Source organism: Chinchilla lanigera, unplaced genomic scaffold, assembly GCF_000276665.1.
Source record: "Chinchilla lanigera isolate Chin_1 unplaced genomic scaffold, ChiLan1.0 scaffold00043, whole genome shotgun sequence".
In the NCBI taxonomy this organism is placed as follows: domain Eukaryota; kingdom Metazoa; phylum Chordata; class Mammalia; order Rodentia; family Chinchillidae; genus Chinchilla; species Chinchilla lanigera.
The window spans coordinates 12,337,960-12,355,561 of NW_004955444.1; the positions used below are offsets into that span (position 1 = coordinate 12,337,960).

The 17,602-nt window shown below is 37.0% G+C and overlaps 1 protein-coding gene and 2 long non-coding RNA genes across 8 annotated transcripts in view; 1 reads left to right on the forward strand and 2 right to left on the reverse strand.

Annotated features, from left to right (window-relative positions):
* Window positions 1-2,486: 2,486 nt before the first annotated feature.
* On the reverse strand, window positions 2,487-5,772 carry LOC102012908. The gene is made up of 5 exons (XR_262259.2): window positions 5,592-5,772; window positions 5,091-5,332; window positions 4,913-5,007; window positions 4,687-4,774; window positions 2,487-2,526 (listed from the first exon to the last, which is right to left on the reverse strand). It is a non-coding gene; the product is annotated as an uncharacterized LOC102012908 (long non-coding RNA).
* A 57-nt stretch (window positions 5,773-5,829) lies between these two features.
* LOC102013351 lies at window positions 5,830-12,627 on the forward strand. 2 transcript variants are annotated; one of them, XR_262262.2, is made up of 5 exons: window positions 5,830-5,937; window positions 7,949-8,050; window positions 8,293-8,355; window positions 8,562-9,792; window positions 12,544-12,627. It is a non-coding gene; the product is annotated as an uncharacterized LOC102013351 (long non-coding RNA). The 2 variants fall into 2 exon arrangements; XR_262263.2 differs by lacking the exon at window positions 5,830-5,937 and adding an exon at window positions 6,043-6,132.
* The window catches only part of Mcmdc2 (minichromosome maintenance domain containing 2), a 34,233-nt gene continuing 27,208 nt past the window's right edge, over window positions 10,578-17,602 (reverse strand). For 2 of the 5 annotated variants that reach the window (XM_005392144.2, XM_005392145.1), the window contains 3 exons: window positions 16,945-17,087; window positions 14,630-14,739; window positions 10,578-10,846 (listed from right to left, as the gene is read on the reverse strand). In XM_005392144.2, coding sequence (XP_005392201.1) covers window positions 10,683-10,846; window positions 14,630-14,739; window positions 16,945-17,087 — 417 coding nt within the window. In that variant the 3' untranslated portion in view covers window positions 10,578-10,682. Of the gene's footprint in view, window positions 12,669-14,629; window positions 14,740-16,944; window positions 17,088-17,602 lie in introns of those variants that run through there. The other 3 variants (XR_001235511.1, XM_013518176.1, XM_005392146.2) reach the window with 3 other exon arrangements.

Genomic DNA, 17,602 nt, shown 5'->3' on the forward strand with positions numbered 1-17,602 from the left:
TTAATGTATTTTTCCACAGATTTGGAGTTTTAAACTTGATGAGATGTATAAATGCTATGATTATCTCAATGTCAATATTATGTTTTAAAATAACCTTGCCTAAAATAAAAGGACCTTATATAAAAAAGGCATGCATTTGTGGCTAGGGTCATTTACATTTCTTTTGCATTAACTCTGTTTTGACATGCTTACTGTCGGCCAGGGGAAAGCACAAGGATGTGGTTATTACAGCTGACTTCCTACCAGTTACAATGTCATTTTCTACTGCAAACGAATAGCAGATCTGGGAGGTTCTCCCAATTATCCACTAATATGAAAAAGGGCTGGGGGCCAAATGTATTAATTTACTAATGAGATCTACATGTGTAAGTGCAGACAATAGATTCTGACAGCCTGCAAGAAAATAATATTCTATATGCCCCTGAATCCACACATATATTTATTACAAAATGTAAACTTTCTAAGGTAATTCTGGTAATCCTGGTTATCCTAGTTAAAACCATATCAAAGATTGGATATTTCTAAGTTACTTTTGCTAAGCTATTATATTTAAATCATGAAAACTTCTGTTGAAGTGATTTTAATTGTATTTGCAAAACTGGCAGCATTAACTCAGTTTGGTAATTAGAGACCAGCAATCCTCAGGGATCTGCTCATTGCTGGAGAAGGCTAAACTCTTCCTAATGCCAGAGTGACAAGGCAATGAATTGAAAGGAAAAATCTTAGAAATAGTTTATTTTTACATCCTGCAAAGAAAATGTACTACTATAATAATTTTTAAAAATTTAGTTATAAGGAGCCATGCGTGGTAGTGAATGCCTGTAATCCCGTCCCTCTGGAGGCTGAGATAGGGGATTGCTATTAGTCTCAGGCCAACCTAGGCTACATCCATAGTGAGCTCAAGTTCAGTCTAAACTATAGAGGAAGACCCTGTTTAGAAAAAAAAAGCAAACAAAAAGAAAAGATCAGTTCATATACATAGTAAAAATGTAAATGGTAAAGAATGGTATAAAGCAAAAAATAAAAATATCACTTTCCCACAAACCCCAAATTTCATCCTGTAGAAGTATACATTCAAAAGTTTCTTCTGTAATGTCTCAAAATATTTTATCCATTAAAAATCATATGAATGTAGGTCTTTTTTATTTAATCCAACATGGGATCTTTTTCAAATATATTGTATAACTTAGTTTTAAAAATCTACATTTTTCTGAGTCAGCACATACATGTGTATGACATATTCATGCAATAGATATTCATTAAGTGCCACTATATTAGGTAGTAGGAGTAAAAAGGTGAACAAAGCACACAAAGTCTCTCCTTTCACAGAACTTATATAAGGGTGCAAAAGTATATAAAGTTTTTAAAAAGATAATTCAGGTTATAATAAGTACTAGATGCAAATAAAAAAGAAATGCGTTGGAGTGGGCTTACTTTAGATAAGCAGGGCAAGAGTGGCTCACTGAGAAGTTGGCGCTGAAGTTCAGATCAAAGAAAGGGAAGAAGAGTCTTACAGTGTGCCAGAATGAGGAGGCCTACGTATTTTGTCCCAGCAAAGGCTTGACTGGTCTAGTTTAAGGAGTCCTTCAATGTTGAGGGCACTGTGTTAGTCAGCTTCCTGTACGGTGATAACCTACCTGAGGTCATGTGAAAGGACAAAAGATTACTTTGGCTCACACTTTCGAAGGTCTCACTGCATGGTTGTTTGACCCCATCAGTTGGGCCTGTGGCGAGGAAGAACATTACGGCTGAAGTGTGTGGGAGGGAAAGACTGCTTACCTCATGGCAGGTAGGAAGTAGGGAGACAAGGAGTGGAAGGTCCCAGTATCCTCTCTGGGAGAGCACTTTCAGTGACCTAACTTTACCGAGGCCCCATCTCTTAAAGTTTCTACCACCTCCCACAGCACCATCAGCTGTGGACCAATCCTTTAACATATGAGCTGTGGGGGAACATTTTAAATCCAAACGATAACAGGAACTTAATGAGTTTAGGCAAAATTCATGACATAACCCATGAGGTTTAACCATATACAGAGATAAAATTAATTATTGCATATTAACATTTTATCAAGTGACTTTGCAAAAGTTTTTTTTAAATTTTTTTTTATTGTTAATAGATTCTGAAAGTACATGCATTCTTTATAATTTTGCATATATTTAGGGTCATATTTATTATAATTAAAATACTTTTACTTCTTTCTTTTAAAAACTTTCATGACATAATCTGTATGAACATAGATATTGAGAGATTCAATGTGAGCCTTAAATACAAAATTTACTCTATACAAGGACAACTGAATATGCCTATTGTTTATAAAAAATAGATTTTCCAGAAATGTGAAATAGGTAGTTTCTTAGACATAGCACTAAAATAAAGTGCACATAAGAAGAAAACAGTCCAGGTGTGGTGGCTCATGCCTGTAATCCCAGCACTTAGGAAGTTGATGCAGGTGGATCGCTGCGAGTTTGAAGCCAGCCTGGGTTGCAAACTGAGTTCAAGACCAGCCTGAACTGCATTGCAAAACCCTGCATAGCAAAACAAGAGGAGGAGGAGCAGGAGGAGGAGGAAGAGGAAGAGAAGGAGGAGAAGATAAATAAATTTACCTTCATCAAAATAAGGAATTTATCTTTGAAACACACTGTTATAAGAACAAAAAGACAAAGTATATACAGGAAGAATATATTTGCAAATCATATCTCATTTTTAAAACTCCATATAATGAATAATGAACCCTTGAAATTCAATTATAAGAAAACAAACAATTTTTCAAATATGCAAAGAATTTCAATAGGTATTACTTTCATCAATGTTATGGCCTGTATCTGGATATCCCCTCAAAACCTCATGCATTCATAGGTGGGGCTTTTCTGAGGTGGCTGGCTCCAGGGGGTGTGAATATGGGTTAAAGGCATGTGAATACAGATTAAGGGTATGATGACTGGATTAGTCCACTGATTGGTTTAGCATCGTTCTGGGTGTAGGTAGTGGGAAGCCCCACCCGGGGTGCGGGTAGCACCGATCAATAGGCTTGGAGCATGGATGGAATATGAGGGGAAAAGAAGGCAGGCAGGCTCGCTGCTTGCTGCCTCCTGCTTGCTCTGCCATGGACTGTTTCTCCTCTGTGATGCTCCTCTGCCTTGCCAACCTGCCTTGGACTAAAGTTCTGCAAAATATGAGCAAAAAGAAACCTTTCCTCCTTTAACTTGTGGGTGTTGGGTATTTTGTCCTAGCAACAAGAAAACTAAGACAATCAAAAAAGGTATTTAAGTGGTACATAAACATGTTTAAAGATGCCCATTATTAATTATGGAAACATAAATTAAAAGTGAAGTCAAATATCACTATACACCTGGGTTCAAAAGTCTAAAATCAAAAGACCATACCAAAAATGTGAAACATATGAAACTATCAGACACTGTTGGCAGAAATGTAAAATGGTACAATCACTCTGAAAAACAATTTAACTTTCTTACAAAGTTAAACATATGTACACTTTATAATCCAGTCATTCTATCTCTGGGTATTTACCAGAAGAAAAATCATATGTCCGTAGAAAGACATACTTTAGATGCATGTTCATAGCAACTTTATTGTAATATGCAAACACTGGAAACATCCAAAGCTCCATCAGCAGAACCATAGATAACCAAGTTGTGGTACTGTATTCCCATTTAATGGACTTCTACTCAACAATAAAAAAGGAATTCACTGTTGTTAGGCTACCAGAGCATCAATGAATCTCAAAATAATTACACTGAATGAAAGAATGGGATGGTGAATACAGTCATCTTGAATGTGGTGATGGTTTCATAGGTATATACATGTGAAGACTTACTGGATTTTTCATTTGACATATGCACACTTTTTTGTAGTCAATAAAGCTGCATTAAATTACTTTTGCTTCTGTGACAACTTTTAAAGCAGAAGTTGAACTGAAAACCTGTATCATTACAGTATTTGTCACAATTTCTGTATTTTTCTTTATGAGCCTATACTCTTCGTATATTAATGAAAAAAGGGCTCATGAAATTCACAACAATCCCAAACTTTATAATTAAGATCCTCCCTTATGGCAGGTACAGTTGGTAGCCTCTCTCAGACTGTCTCCCTTTACTGTCAGAGCTCACCCTTCCACATAAGCTGATAATGCCTCAACTTGTAATCAAATCATGGCTAAGTGCACCTGGACAAAAATCTATTGTAGGTATTCTCTGAAAGATTTCCTGCTCTAGTTAAGAGACACATGAAAAGAAATGTCCCACCTCCCTGCTTTTGGAATTTGGTATATAAAAATGTGATGTTTACAGCTATGAGAGCATTTTTTGCAAGTAGGAAGGGTAAAGTGAGAATCTCAGAGAACTTAACCTGAGCCCCTGACAATGTTGCACTGCTGAATTAACTAACCTTAGCGTTGGTTAATACCTCTAGACTTTTTTGTAATATGGAAAAAATACACTTTTCATTTTTAAAAAGCCTCTTTAGTCAACTATTTTGTTACCTGCAGTAGAAGCAGATATTTATTTAATGATATTATTAATTTTAAATGAACTAAGATGATAACCTGAAAATGGCCAGTGCAGTTTTAGGAACACCTAAATTTTTAGTCATATTGAATTGTATCCAGTCTTAAGAAAGAATGTATTAAGTCAGTAAAGTAGCAACCTCTTCCACATTTATCCACCCACCTTGGTTATCTCTTGGCAATGGAGACTAGGTGCCTTGAGAACATCTCTAGTAGGCGGCAACAAAAGCGGCAGCCACTCAGGCGCTATCCTGCAGGGAGGGTTGGCAGAGGAAGAACAGGTGACCACGCTTGTCTCCAGTTCTTTCTCACACGGCCCAGGACTCGGTTGGGCCTAACTTGCCTAAGCTGTTGCCCTTAGCGTCAGTGCGTTCAACATCCAAACTCACCTGTCACAGATGTTCGCCCAGACTGCAAAATTCGGTTGCTGAAGCAACGTCCCAGAAGGAATTCTCGTCTACGAGGTAGGCTGAGGCTCATCTTGCTGCTTGATAAAAGAAACAATTTGCACGTGGGGCCCAAAAGGAAGATTTCAAAATTCCTGTAAACCACTCAGCAAAAACTTACCTAGGAAAGTATGAAAACAACTTGTTTTGCTAGACTTAGATGTGTATATCATATATTGCTTTGAGGCAAATTTGTATATTATACTCTGTTTTTGTATCCACTTCTTAGGCTTCACGTTAAAGCAGATGATCTCCCTTTTAATGATCCAGTGGTTCAGTTGTGTGCCTTCCTGTGTGTTCTTTCAGGCAACAAGTTTACGAACCATTCTTTTCTTGCACCAAGCCTATGCTTTGCAGCCAGGACTCAATAATAATTGAAAGAAATGAAGAGTAATAAAACAGAAATTAGTCAATTATAAAATGTTCATAAACGAAGCAGGCAACTGATTTATGGATACGTTTTAAAAACTCTATTATCAATATAAGTAGTGAGAGGAAATATAACAGGTTCTTTGGAGACTGTCTTCTGCGTCTGTAAAACGGCCTATGCCAGAACCCTTATTTTAAATTGCTTTGTCCACCACTACCATTTAAACACTGAAATACGCGAATGCTTAAGTACCTTCTTTTTGTAGAGCATTATTACAAGCCAGGGGCTTCATCATTTGCATATTCAATGCAGCAGCTCTAGCTGAAACATCCGTGAGCTTTAAAACCCTCTACGGAAGCTTGGCACCCCCAGTGCAGGCGAAGAACCCAGCAATACGACTCCCCACGCCGCCCCCCGGGCCGCTCAGCTGCCACCCCCGCCCCCCGGAGAGGCGTGGCCCCTGGCCGGAAGGGGCGTGGCCCTCGTCGGGGCGCCCGGCGCACCCCCTGCCGCCGCGCTTCCTCTTCCGCGCAGTCCCGGAGGAGCCGGGCCGCGGCCCGCCGTCAGCGCCTGGGCGTCCGTCCCCAGGCTCTTCGGGGTGAGAGTTCTCCTGGCTTAGTCCCTGCTCTCGGCGCGGAGCTCCGTCACCTTTGGGTGCCAGGCGGGCCCGCTCACCCGGCGGCCCGGAGCCTTGCCACCCACCGGCGCTGGGCCGGCCCGAGCTTTCCTCGATCGCTCTGTAACCGCCCGCGAGTCCTACGTGATGGCTCCGCAGCAAACCTGCTGCTCCGAAGTTAGTAAAAGGCTCTGTCTGCGTGACTCCGGAGGGGTGTCCTTCGTTTTCCGCCGCGCCGAGGGCGGGTCCTCTTGTTTACCCCGCAGGGCTGTGCGGCCCTGGTGGCTTCAGGCTCCTCCGCGTTAGCGGTTTTATTTTTCCTTCGGGAGCATTTGACCAAAGGGGACTTCATTAGATTGTCTTAGGTGCTAAGATCCTTTACCTTGTGAGTGGCCTTAGTAAGCAGTTTACTGACAGTATCGGTCTAAAACCGGTAGAAATCGTTGGTATTTGGAGCTGTCTTGCAAATAAGTGCAAGTATAGAAGGCCCTTAACCCGCCTATTCTTTGTAAAATCCTAGATGTTTGCACTTGTATTGGAAATGTGTATTTCTGGATTAACAAAAGAAACCCCTAGGTTTCCCCCAGTACGGTGTAAAAAAGAAAAGAAAAAGAATCCACTCAACAGCTGGGAGGTAGGGGAAAATGTTCCTGTTGAAAAACAAACCATTTTGAAAACTCAGTGTTCTAGTTTGGCATGGCACATGCCCGTTATCCCAGTGCCCTGGGAGAGTGGGGCAGAAAGATCCAAGTTCAAGCTCGGATTGAGCAGCTAAGCGAGACCCGGTCTCAAAAAATAAGGGCTGGAGATGTAGCGCAGTGGAAAAAGTTTTGTAAATAATTGGCAATGCAAGAACATCCTGAAACATAGTAAGTACAAAAGAACTCACTCATTCGTCTATATTTCATACATTAACAGTACTATAATGTCTCTTCCCTGTCTTATCCCCCTAACCCCTTCAGAGGCACTACCTGGAATTGTGTATCCATCAGCCTTAGTTTTTTGAGGAGAGTGGGGCATATACATAAGGCATCTCTAGACATTCATTTTCTTAAGTTTTAAATGTATGCATTATTTACTTCCTGTGAATTAGTTTTTTTCAGATTGGAGTTAATTTTCAGTATTTTGTGTTCTGTATTCCTGTTGACTGTAAAATAAGCACTTCAAGGCATGAAAGTGATAAATTGTTCTACCAGGTCCAACTTTCTGTGTGTTCATAAATCATTTGCAGTCGCTGTCTGGTTCAATGATTTATCCTCCTGGGGTACTCGAGGACATGATTTGTGACTCTGCAGTACTTATATTTTCAGTCAGCTTGCTAATATGAAGTATCCTTTCTCTAAAGCTGCTAGGTCTGCCACTCAGTGTTCTTGCTGAAGGTCTGCATGCTTGTTTCTATAGTCCTAACCGTTAACATGGCTAATGGTTCATCCTTGTCAAACTGAGACAGAAAAAGCAATGACTTGTCATTAATAGAACCATTGTGTCTTAAAATCAATAGTGCCACAGTGGGATGTGAGGGCGACCTGGCTCTGACATCTGTCACCCCATTGATCGCCAGGGTTGGTTCAGCTGATCTGCTAGCTAGCTGGGTGTCCCCTTTTGCCCTCAACACTCCATATGTGTCCCTCCCAAAGCTGCACGTTCTGTAAAGAGGACAGATGACCCCACTGATAGAGGAGGACCCTTCCTCAGTCAAGAGCATAGCAGTAGCTGCGCACCCCTGCTAGAATCTTCAAACAGGCTCTCAGTACTGCCAGAATGAATGGTATGAAGAGCAGTGAAGGATATGATAAAGGTTCCCACCGTTTTTCCTACTTTTGCTAATGACCCAGACTTCCATTTTAGAAACAAACTCATTCATGGAATTAAAGAGTTGAAAAGTTGTAAACTATAATTGAGTCTGGTTCCTAATGAAATTCATATTGGTATCTTCCCACATTTAAATGCCAAATAAATTGAAGTACAAATAATTAAAATATTTAATTTCTAGGTACAACAAAGCCTATGCATTTTGAAGATGTGTGAAGGTTGTGAACAGTGCTTCTCAAAAACTCATCATAGAAGATGACTGAAGTAAATTGCATGTTACAAGGTACTGTGTAATCCACCTCCTCCTTTTTCAGTAAAGGGCAGTAGCCAAAACGTGTAATGTAGTAACACAGATAAGCTCAACAGCTGGCACAATGATGACTTAAACTTTTGCCGTTTACCCAGCAGAGGGTTTCTTTGATGAAAGCATTTTAAGACTGAGATGCCAGTAGTCTAATGATGTCAGTTACTGAATCTAGAGCAAATACTATTGAAATAAGCGAAATATTTCTCTTTGGCCTACAGGTTGCTGCAGATGAATGTACAAGTCTTTTGGTGATAGTGTTTAAAAATTCTTCATTGCCTCATGTAAGTAATTCTGACTTCTTAACCAACCACATCTGTTAATAGTTCAGAACTATCTGCTAAAACTCTATAGGGCTAGAATCAATTACTTTTGAAGTTGCCTTTGTATTTCTGGGTTATGGTTTTCTCAGCATTAATTTTTTGAGGGGCACTTACTGTTGAAGTTACTGATTTTCAGTAACTTCAGTTACTGTTCTTTTCTTTTGAAGGTATGGCATGCAGTCTTTTAGAAGGAACAATGAAGACATGGTCAAGAAAACATGAACAGAAGCAAGTGATGAAAGTATTCGTTGAAAAATTCACAAATTATGTAGAAAAATAGATGATTAATTGTAACTGCTGAATAAAATTGTTTTCTTTAAAATACATGTCCTTAATTTTTAGTCAGACCTATTTTCAGCCTACTTTAGCGACACTTGTCAAACATCAGCTCTTTTGTGGGTGGTGATTCTTATTAAAGTGGACAACTAGAGTCATTTCTAGTGCCTTTTTAGGTTTTCAGGAATTTCTTGCCTAATAATTGTACTCCCTGCTATTGTACATAAATGGCTGATGGGGATTTCCTAGGCTCTTTAAATGCTTTTAGCTGGCCCTTAAAAGTAAAGGTTCCACCTTTTGATGACCTACAGCTTTTTATTTTTGTGGAAACAAAAAAGTGATACCCTATAACAAGTAATAACTAACAGTATGTTGTATTAAGGAAGATAGTGACTGGGCAGGCCACCAGTCTGTCTAGGACCACAAATTTACAGGAACTTTAAAACTCAATTCCTACCCAAGTGAAGGCTTATATGTAACTAAATTGTTTATCATGTTGACTCCACACTTTGTAGATGAAATGCTTTTATCGGGATCATGATTTGCATGTGCCATGCTCAGCAGCATCCTAATCACTTCCCATTAGAGGCAACATTTAAAAACCATAAGTTTTTTTTCTTCCTGGTGTTTGGCACTTGGCAATTATGAAATTGAGGCTATAGTATGGGTCCTGTAGTTTTTATATGAGTTCAGAAATACTATTTTTCCTCCATGCTATCTCAAAAAAAAGAAAAAGGAATGTAGATCAGTGTGAAAGCTTTGGGTTAAATTCCATTACCACCAAAAAAAGAAATTTTTATGAAATTGGTATGTTTTGATGTCCCCGCTGTTTTCAGAACAAACCCCAGAAGTGCAGGCCAGATGCAGTGATACATACCTATAGTCTCAGCTGCTTGGAGGCTGAGGCAGGAGGGTCACTTTTCTCCCCAAGAATTCGAGGCCAGCCAGGGCAACATGACACCCCATCTCCAGCAGTAATTGGTTTGCAAATTGTCTTTGTCTTTTAGAACTTAGGATGAGGGCCAATTTATAAATTGCTGATTCCATTTTTTTCCATTTAACATAACAGAAAATCCAATGCATATTGCAAGAAGAGGCCTTAAATTTGGAATTTCACATCATGTAAGTTTGGCAACTTCAAAAATGTTAAAAATGGTTTATTTTTTATTTTTTATTTTTTGGTCTTTTTGAGACAGGGTCTCACTATGCAGTTTAGGCTGGTCTTAAACTCACTTTTGTAGCTCAGGCTGGCCTCAAACTCAGAACAATCCTCCTGCCTCAACCTCCCAAGTGCAGGGATTACAGGTGTGCGCCACCACACCCGGCTAAAAAAGGGTTTAATTTGTAGGGAAATAAAGTATTATCACCTTGTGACAAGTAGGATGAACTGTGTTAAGTTACCACTTCTACATTGCAACATTCTGTATTTTTATCTCTGATATACTAGGCTAACCAGAAATTTGTGGGTTTTTTTTTAAACCCCCTTTGTACTGGAGACTAAACTCAGGGTGCTCTACTAGTGAGCTATATCCTCAGCCCATTTTATAATTTCTAATTTTCATTTTTGAGACAGTCTCACTTAAATTGCCCACACTGGCCTCCAACCTGTGATCCTTCTGCCTTAGCCTCCAGAGTAGGTGGGATTATAGTATGCATGTGTCACCACCACCCAGCCAGAAATCTTTAAAAATAGGATTTTCCTTGACAACGTAATTTTAAACTGTCTACATGCTTCTAAGTTTTAAAATTACCCTGTTGGTTTTAGAGGTTTAGCATAGTGTTTATACCATTCTCAATTTATTTTTAAAGGACTACATTTTGGGCCAGGGATATAGCTCAGTGGCACAGTGCCTGCCTGGCAAGTGTGAGGTCCTCACTTTGATTCCTGCCACCAAAGAAAGAACCAATTTTATAGTTTTAAAATGGTATTATTTGAAACATTACTTGAAAACCTTTCAAACATACTTCTTCCCATTGCTTAAGTAGAAGTGAAAAAATTTTCCTCACATTGCTTATTCATCACTAGAAAAAACAGTTCCAGGTCCATATGTGGCAATAAACTGTTGAAGCTGTTGTTGGCATTCAGTCAGATAGAGATCCCTTTGTTCTAAGTACTCTTCATTGTACAGTTCAAATGGAAATACTGCATTTGGAGCAACACCAAATGCAGTGGCTCCTAAAAGAAAGAAAGAAATTCAGTGTAGATGGGAAATACTCCTTAACATGCTAAATATTAAATCTTATTTTCAACCATAATAGTGAATGTTTTGTGTGTGTGTATGGTTGCTTGAGAAGACAAGGTATCACCATATATTTCAGCCTCCTGAGTGCTGGGATTATAGTATAGGCAGGTGCCACCATGCCTGGCTCCTACTGATTTTAAAATGAAGTTTTGATCTATTTAGTAGAGTATTTAATTATTTAAATCTGACCTTTTTTTGGAAACCAAAATGAGGCCTTCAGTACAGTATAAGCCCAAGTCTGCATACCTACCTAGTTCTGTGTCTACGTTGTTGCCTCCAATAAAATCAGGAAGTGACCTCTTGGAGCAGTGTGTTCTGGATCTGATCTCTGCTCATCTTTTTCATATTTTTAAGGTCTTACCTCATTGGTCCCCCTGCCCTGCCTTTTTTTTCTTCTGGCTATGTTGTCCAGGCTGGTCTCAGACTGCGGGAACGTATTACCATGTCAGGTGTTGCGTGCTTTCTGTAGAATCAGTGCACTACACATCATATGACTTTAATACCTTACTTTTTAAAACTACATATCCCTTCTCGGACTATACCTTCTCCAGCTAAATACTCCATTTCTTTCCTAATCTGCATAGCCAACATCTCGAAGTTGTTTAGGTTGCTAATAGCTTCCTACAACCTCTAGGCGACTAAATGTAATCTTAAACTGTCAGTAGTGTGTAATACAGCTGGCCAATCTGCTCCCTTGGGAATCGTTCTTTCTTGGCTTCTGTAAGACCATGCTGCATTTTCCTTCTACCTTTTGGCTCCTGCTTCTTAGTCTCCTTTGTTAATTCCTCCTCAGCTCCCCTTTCTAAGTACTGAATTCTTCAAGGTCAGTGCTGGAATTTTCTGTAGTCTCTAGATAATTTCATCTACTTCTTGGCTTTGAATACCATCTCTATGCTGAATTATATTCCTAGATTGGAACTCTTAAGTCCACATTCTTTTATCTATTGATACCTGTGTAGGGTATCATAAACGTACCTATACTTTCCTTTCTGTCTTTCTTCCCAGTCTTGGTAAATGGCACCATGACTCACCTAGTTGCTCAAAGAATGAACCTGAGAGGTTTCTTTAATTCCTCTCCTTCCCCTTATCTCTGCCCTAACTCCTAATTTAGTTCATGAACAAAACCTATTGGGTTTTGCATCCCAGTGGTAGAAATGTATCCCATTTCTACCACCTCTATGTAGTCAAAACTGTTATCAGTTGCCTTGGACTATGATAGCAATTTCCTAACTTGTCTGTCAGACCACCCTTAACCCCTCCAATTCATTCTCCACATCCACTAACACAGGGATGGTGAACTTTTTAGAGCTTTCCGTGGTAACAGCCCATTGAGGCAGGCATGCCATAAGTTCCCCACCACTGCACTAAGACAACGATATTTCACAAATGTAATTGATCATATTAGTTATCTGCTTAAAGCCTTTCTGTGGCTTCCCATTGTATTTGGAAGAGAATCCCAGTTTTCAACCATGATCTGTGATGCTCTGCAGGATCCGGCCCTCTCTTCCTCTCCAAACTTAACTTGTACCACTCTGCTTTGTTCAGTGTGCTTTAGCCACCCTGGCCTCTTCCATGTTCTTGAAAGCACCTGCATAAGTACTTTCCCTCTCTCTGGATTTTTATCCCTCAGATTAAATAAATAATACTTCCTGAGAGAAGTCTTCCTAAAAATTCAAAGTAAGAAGCCACACTCTGGAGGCTGAGGTAGGAGGATCACCCTGAGTTCGAGGCCAGCCTGAACTGCACAGTGAGACCCTGTCTCAAAAAAAAAAAAAATCAAAGTAAGTACCTTTTATTATTATTCCTTATAACAATCTGTTTTCTTTACAGTATCTCTCTCAAATTTTATTTTACATTACATTTACTTTTTTAATGCCTATTTTCTTACTAGGCTATAAGTATTACCCAGGTAGAGACTTTGTTTTTCCACAATTGTATTATATCAGAGGTCTAGCACCTAGTTATCATTCAATAAACATTTGTTGGCTCACTGAATAAAATAATCATGAATTCTTAATTCAGTAATGATAATTATAAGAGAGCACATAAAACTCATTTTAATACATCAGTCTAGGGCCAGGGATATAGCTCAGCGGCACTGTGCCTGCCTGGCAAAGCGCAAGGTCGTGAGTTTGATTCCCGGCACCAGAAAAAGAAGAAAAAAAAAAAGCAAACATCAGTCGAAATTACAATTAACCATGAAGTACCTTCACAGTTTTCTTTTAATGTATACTTTATGGTATGTAAGTAATATAAAAGAGAGGGCAAATTAATTTTATACTTAAAGTACCATATAATCATTAGGAAACCCAGAAGTGGCTTTATATAAAGCTGCCTGTACTTTTCAGGTCAATTCCTATCCAAGAAAAATATCCTTTAGTAAAGATCATTTTCTTGTACATTTCAAATGCATCTACGGTGCTCTTAATATTGTTTTACTTCAGACTTAAAAATCAATATACCTAACTGGAATTCATTATGAAAACAAAAGAGACTCAAGGGGGAAAGTCATGTAGTTTTATTTCCCTCAAATGCTTCAAGGAAGTCTTTAAAAATAGCAAAATAGAGAAAAATATTCTCTCATAGTCGACAACAGGAGTCCTTAATATTATGTCATAGTTCATACATCTGTCATAGTTTGTAAAGTGTGTTTGTAAAGACACATATTACAGAAACCCACATGTCTTAACAATGGATGGTACATCATAGTAAAATAGGCAACTTTTTTTTCTTTAAGGTAAAATAATGTCTTCAGCTTGGTTAAGTAAGAGAAGAATGTAAACACAAAGCAAATTATTTATATATCTCCCTATTATCTTTGTATTGGTTAGAAATCAGTATTTTTGTTGTTTGGTAAGTAAAAGTAGTTCATAGTGACAATCTTTTCTGGTAGTCATCTATCTCTTAAGACATATTTCAAACTTACAACCTATCTCCCTAGGAAAGAGCACACACACACAAATTGTATATAATGTAGGGATTCACAACCCCTAGGACTCGAGGCATCCTTTTATCATAGATTAAGAATTTGATTTAGACAATTATAGAATTTGATTTAGACAGTTATAGAATGAAGACTGTAAGGTTCAGATGGATCTTTGTGACAGCACAATATAAATGTAATTTAAACACATTTGAGCACTAAACACATAGAAAAGCCAGTGTTAAAATGGTTTGAAGGATGATATCTAATTTAGTGAAAACTTTATAAGACTTAAGTCTCCTTACCCTTACGTTAGGGGTCTTTTATATTTGTATTAGCAACAGCACAGTAAGTATCATTCATTTTAAATGACTAAGCACTGCGGTCAGTATTAAATCTAGCAATTCAGGGAGGTGAAAAGTTTGGCTATGTGCTGAACTCCACTATGGAGGACTGCTTGATAAATACACCATTATTTCAAAACTGAATGTACATTAAATAATTTCACATGTTGTATTAAGTACTTCCCCCCTAGAATTATTTAACCAAACAAAATTTCAAGTATAAAACCAAGCAGTGCATAGTAAGAAACAATAGTAGATCATACTACTATAAATAATAAATGTGTTCAAATTCAAACAAATCTTGTCAATTTATAATTCTTTAATATTTAAAATATATGCAATACTCTATTAAAGAATATTTAAATAAAATTATTTAACCATTACATTAAATTACATTATTTTTAAAATTAAAGTATCATTAAATTATTTGATCATTAAAAATTTATTACCATATTTCCATGTGAGAGATGTTTCAAATAACAAGGCTGCAATTAGTACATCTTCTTTCAGCACTTTATTCCTTAAGTTTAATCGTGTATGGGCTTCAGATAAAGAAACTCTAAAAAAAGAAAATTCATATTATAAAAATATGTTGGAGTGAGGGATGTAGCTCAGCAGCACAGCACCGTGCTTGGCAAGCACGAGGCCCTGAGGTCAATTCCCAGTATCAAAAAAATTTAAAGATTAAAAAAAATAAAATATGTTGATATTATAAAAATACATGTATTTTGGTAGAAACAGACTAAGACATATGAATATTAACCACACATTAAAGATCAGCCCATTTTTTAGAAAAATTTTTCTTTAAATTTTTTTTCCTACCAATTTACAAAGAATGTTACAGAACAAACAAATATCCTGGTTTATCAAAGAGTTGGTTTCTACCCTACTTCCATTTATCATTCCACCCATCTCCACCCCTAGTTCTGTTCAGATACATGTACACATAGAGTTGGGAAAATAAATGTAACTAAGTATTTCTTGAACACAAATCCCTGATGTTTTTGTCCAGTTCTTTACCCATCTGAAGTCCTCACAGAAATTTGCAGTTTCAGTGTTTGAAGGGATCTTGCTTGGGTTTCAAAGTTATCAGATAAGTGAATTTCCTCTACACAATCCAGGCTACTCATTTGAAACTCTCCTAGGATTCATTGCTTCCTGAGACAATCTATTTCTCAGTCTCTCTCTGTCTCTCTCTCTCCTTCCTTCTGAGAATTGGAGCCAGGAGCACTCTACCACTGAGCTATATCCCTATCCCTTTTTATTTTTTATTTTGAGACATGGTCTCACCAAATTATTCAGGCTGGGCTTGAACTTTCTGAATAGCTGGGATTACAGGTACTGAAGCCAGACACAGGAAGATAAATTTTGCATGTTCCTTCCCACTTATGGAAGCTAAACAAAGGCAACTTGAATGTAGAATACTGATTACTAGAGATTGGGAAGGTGGGGGATAAGGTTGGATTTCATCAGCTAAATGTATACATGGAAATATCACACTGAACCCCATTAATATGTTCAATTAATACATGTTATTGAATTAATACTGCCCTCCTTTTAGCTCAGTAGAGGTGAACTGAGGCTATCTGAGTTTAAACACAAAATTTTTTTACTCGCACAAAAATACATCATGAAAAAATTAAATCTTTCAAAACTTTGAAGCAGTATAATTTGATCTGAATATTTTAAAAATTACTGCAAAAAAGGAAAAGCATTATATAATTCTGTTTATTATCAAATTGATTTCTACCTTGCCTTATTTTTTGAAGTTTTTTTAACTCTGAAAATAAATATATAGCTGGGGAAATTAACTAAATATATCTATCTCTTATAGCCCTATATTTGATATTTCCTTCCAGTCCTTCCTTTTTCTTATTTTGTATTACAGTAATGATACTGTATTATTTGCTTAATGAACTATTTTACTCCTGCTTCTGCTTCATAATTTGAGATTATATTTAAAATTATATCAAGTGAAGTAATGGTCTGTCAGTAGGGAACTGTATAAATTATGGTTAAGCTATGTCAATACTACTCATCACAACACAGTAAAACTGATGCAGCAATTAAAATAGAATGAAGTGATTTTTTCTGTATATGCTTCAGTCCACTTGGGTAATTCATATGCAATATTCTATATATGTTTAACATTAATTTTTAAATGAATTTAAATAAAATGTATTTATATGTTTAAATTATATATACATTAACATTTGAGTGGATAATTTCTAAAAAGATACATAAAAACTGTTAATAGTGATTATGGTGAGTGAGACAAGAATAGGTAAGATTAGTAGGTTACTTTACTCATCATTTTAGACTTTTATGTCCATACTTTGTTTTATAATAAAAACTGGGTTTTTTTAAACTTGAAGGAACAGTAATAGATGAATGTAATAAAGTACTTAAAAGTGCAAGAAGCAATATACTTAAGAATTTTTTCTAAGTCCTACTACAATTTGGAATATAAACAGACACACTTTAAAAAGCAATTGTTTGCATTTGAAATCTGTGCTTTTCTTAGACACATCTCATACAAGGGATCAAATAAAAAATTAAGCGAAAACAATTATTGGAGGCTCAAGTGATGTAAGTGTAACAAATGAAATTGTTAAACCATTTAAAATTCTTTGGAACAAGCTAAGTTATAAACCAACCCACCAGTAGTCAGACAAACAGAAACAAATGAAATAGATAAGCAAGTTAATTAAACACATCAATTAGAAGTCAATTCTAGCCTTAGCATTTTGAATTGAATACCTACAAATATTTTAATGCAGATGCTGACAGTTTTGATCCATATATAGAATCTGTTCTGATTCTGCGACTTGCTAGATAATAACCATGAATCATTCTTTCTGCCTCCACGCTGAATTCTACATTCAAATTCTTTGCAAAAGCCAGTAGCTAGATTAAAAGTGAATATTTAAGAGATTTAAGTGTCATTACAGAATCTGTATAACAAATAAGTATAACAATAAAATATACTAGTGCCTTTTTTAAAGTTTCATATGTTAAAAATCAGTAAATATATGGGTACTTTTTGCAGTCAGTGAGCACTTCAAATCATAATCTTCTACTTGCAAAGAATATTAAAGTTTACCTAGAACAATCTCCTTCATAGTGCAGAAATGTTCTATGCAATGTATTTGAATGATTAACATATCTTTGCTTCCAGTGGGAGAAAGACTCACCACCTCCAGAAGCTTATTTCTTTTTCGAATACCTTAAATTATTTGACAGTTTATTTCCTCATAACTTTCTTTTATTTCCAAATTTTTTGTACTATCCTAGTTTTGTACTTTCTAAACTCACATAGCAAAAAGGGAAAATTAACTATAAGAGATATATGGAGGGGAGGGGCACAAAAATGTATACACACTTCAGGAAAAGAAAAATAGTATGATGTTTTTCAATAGATG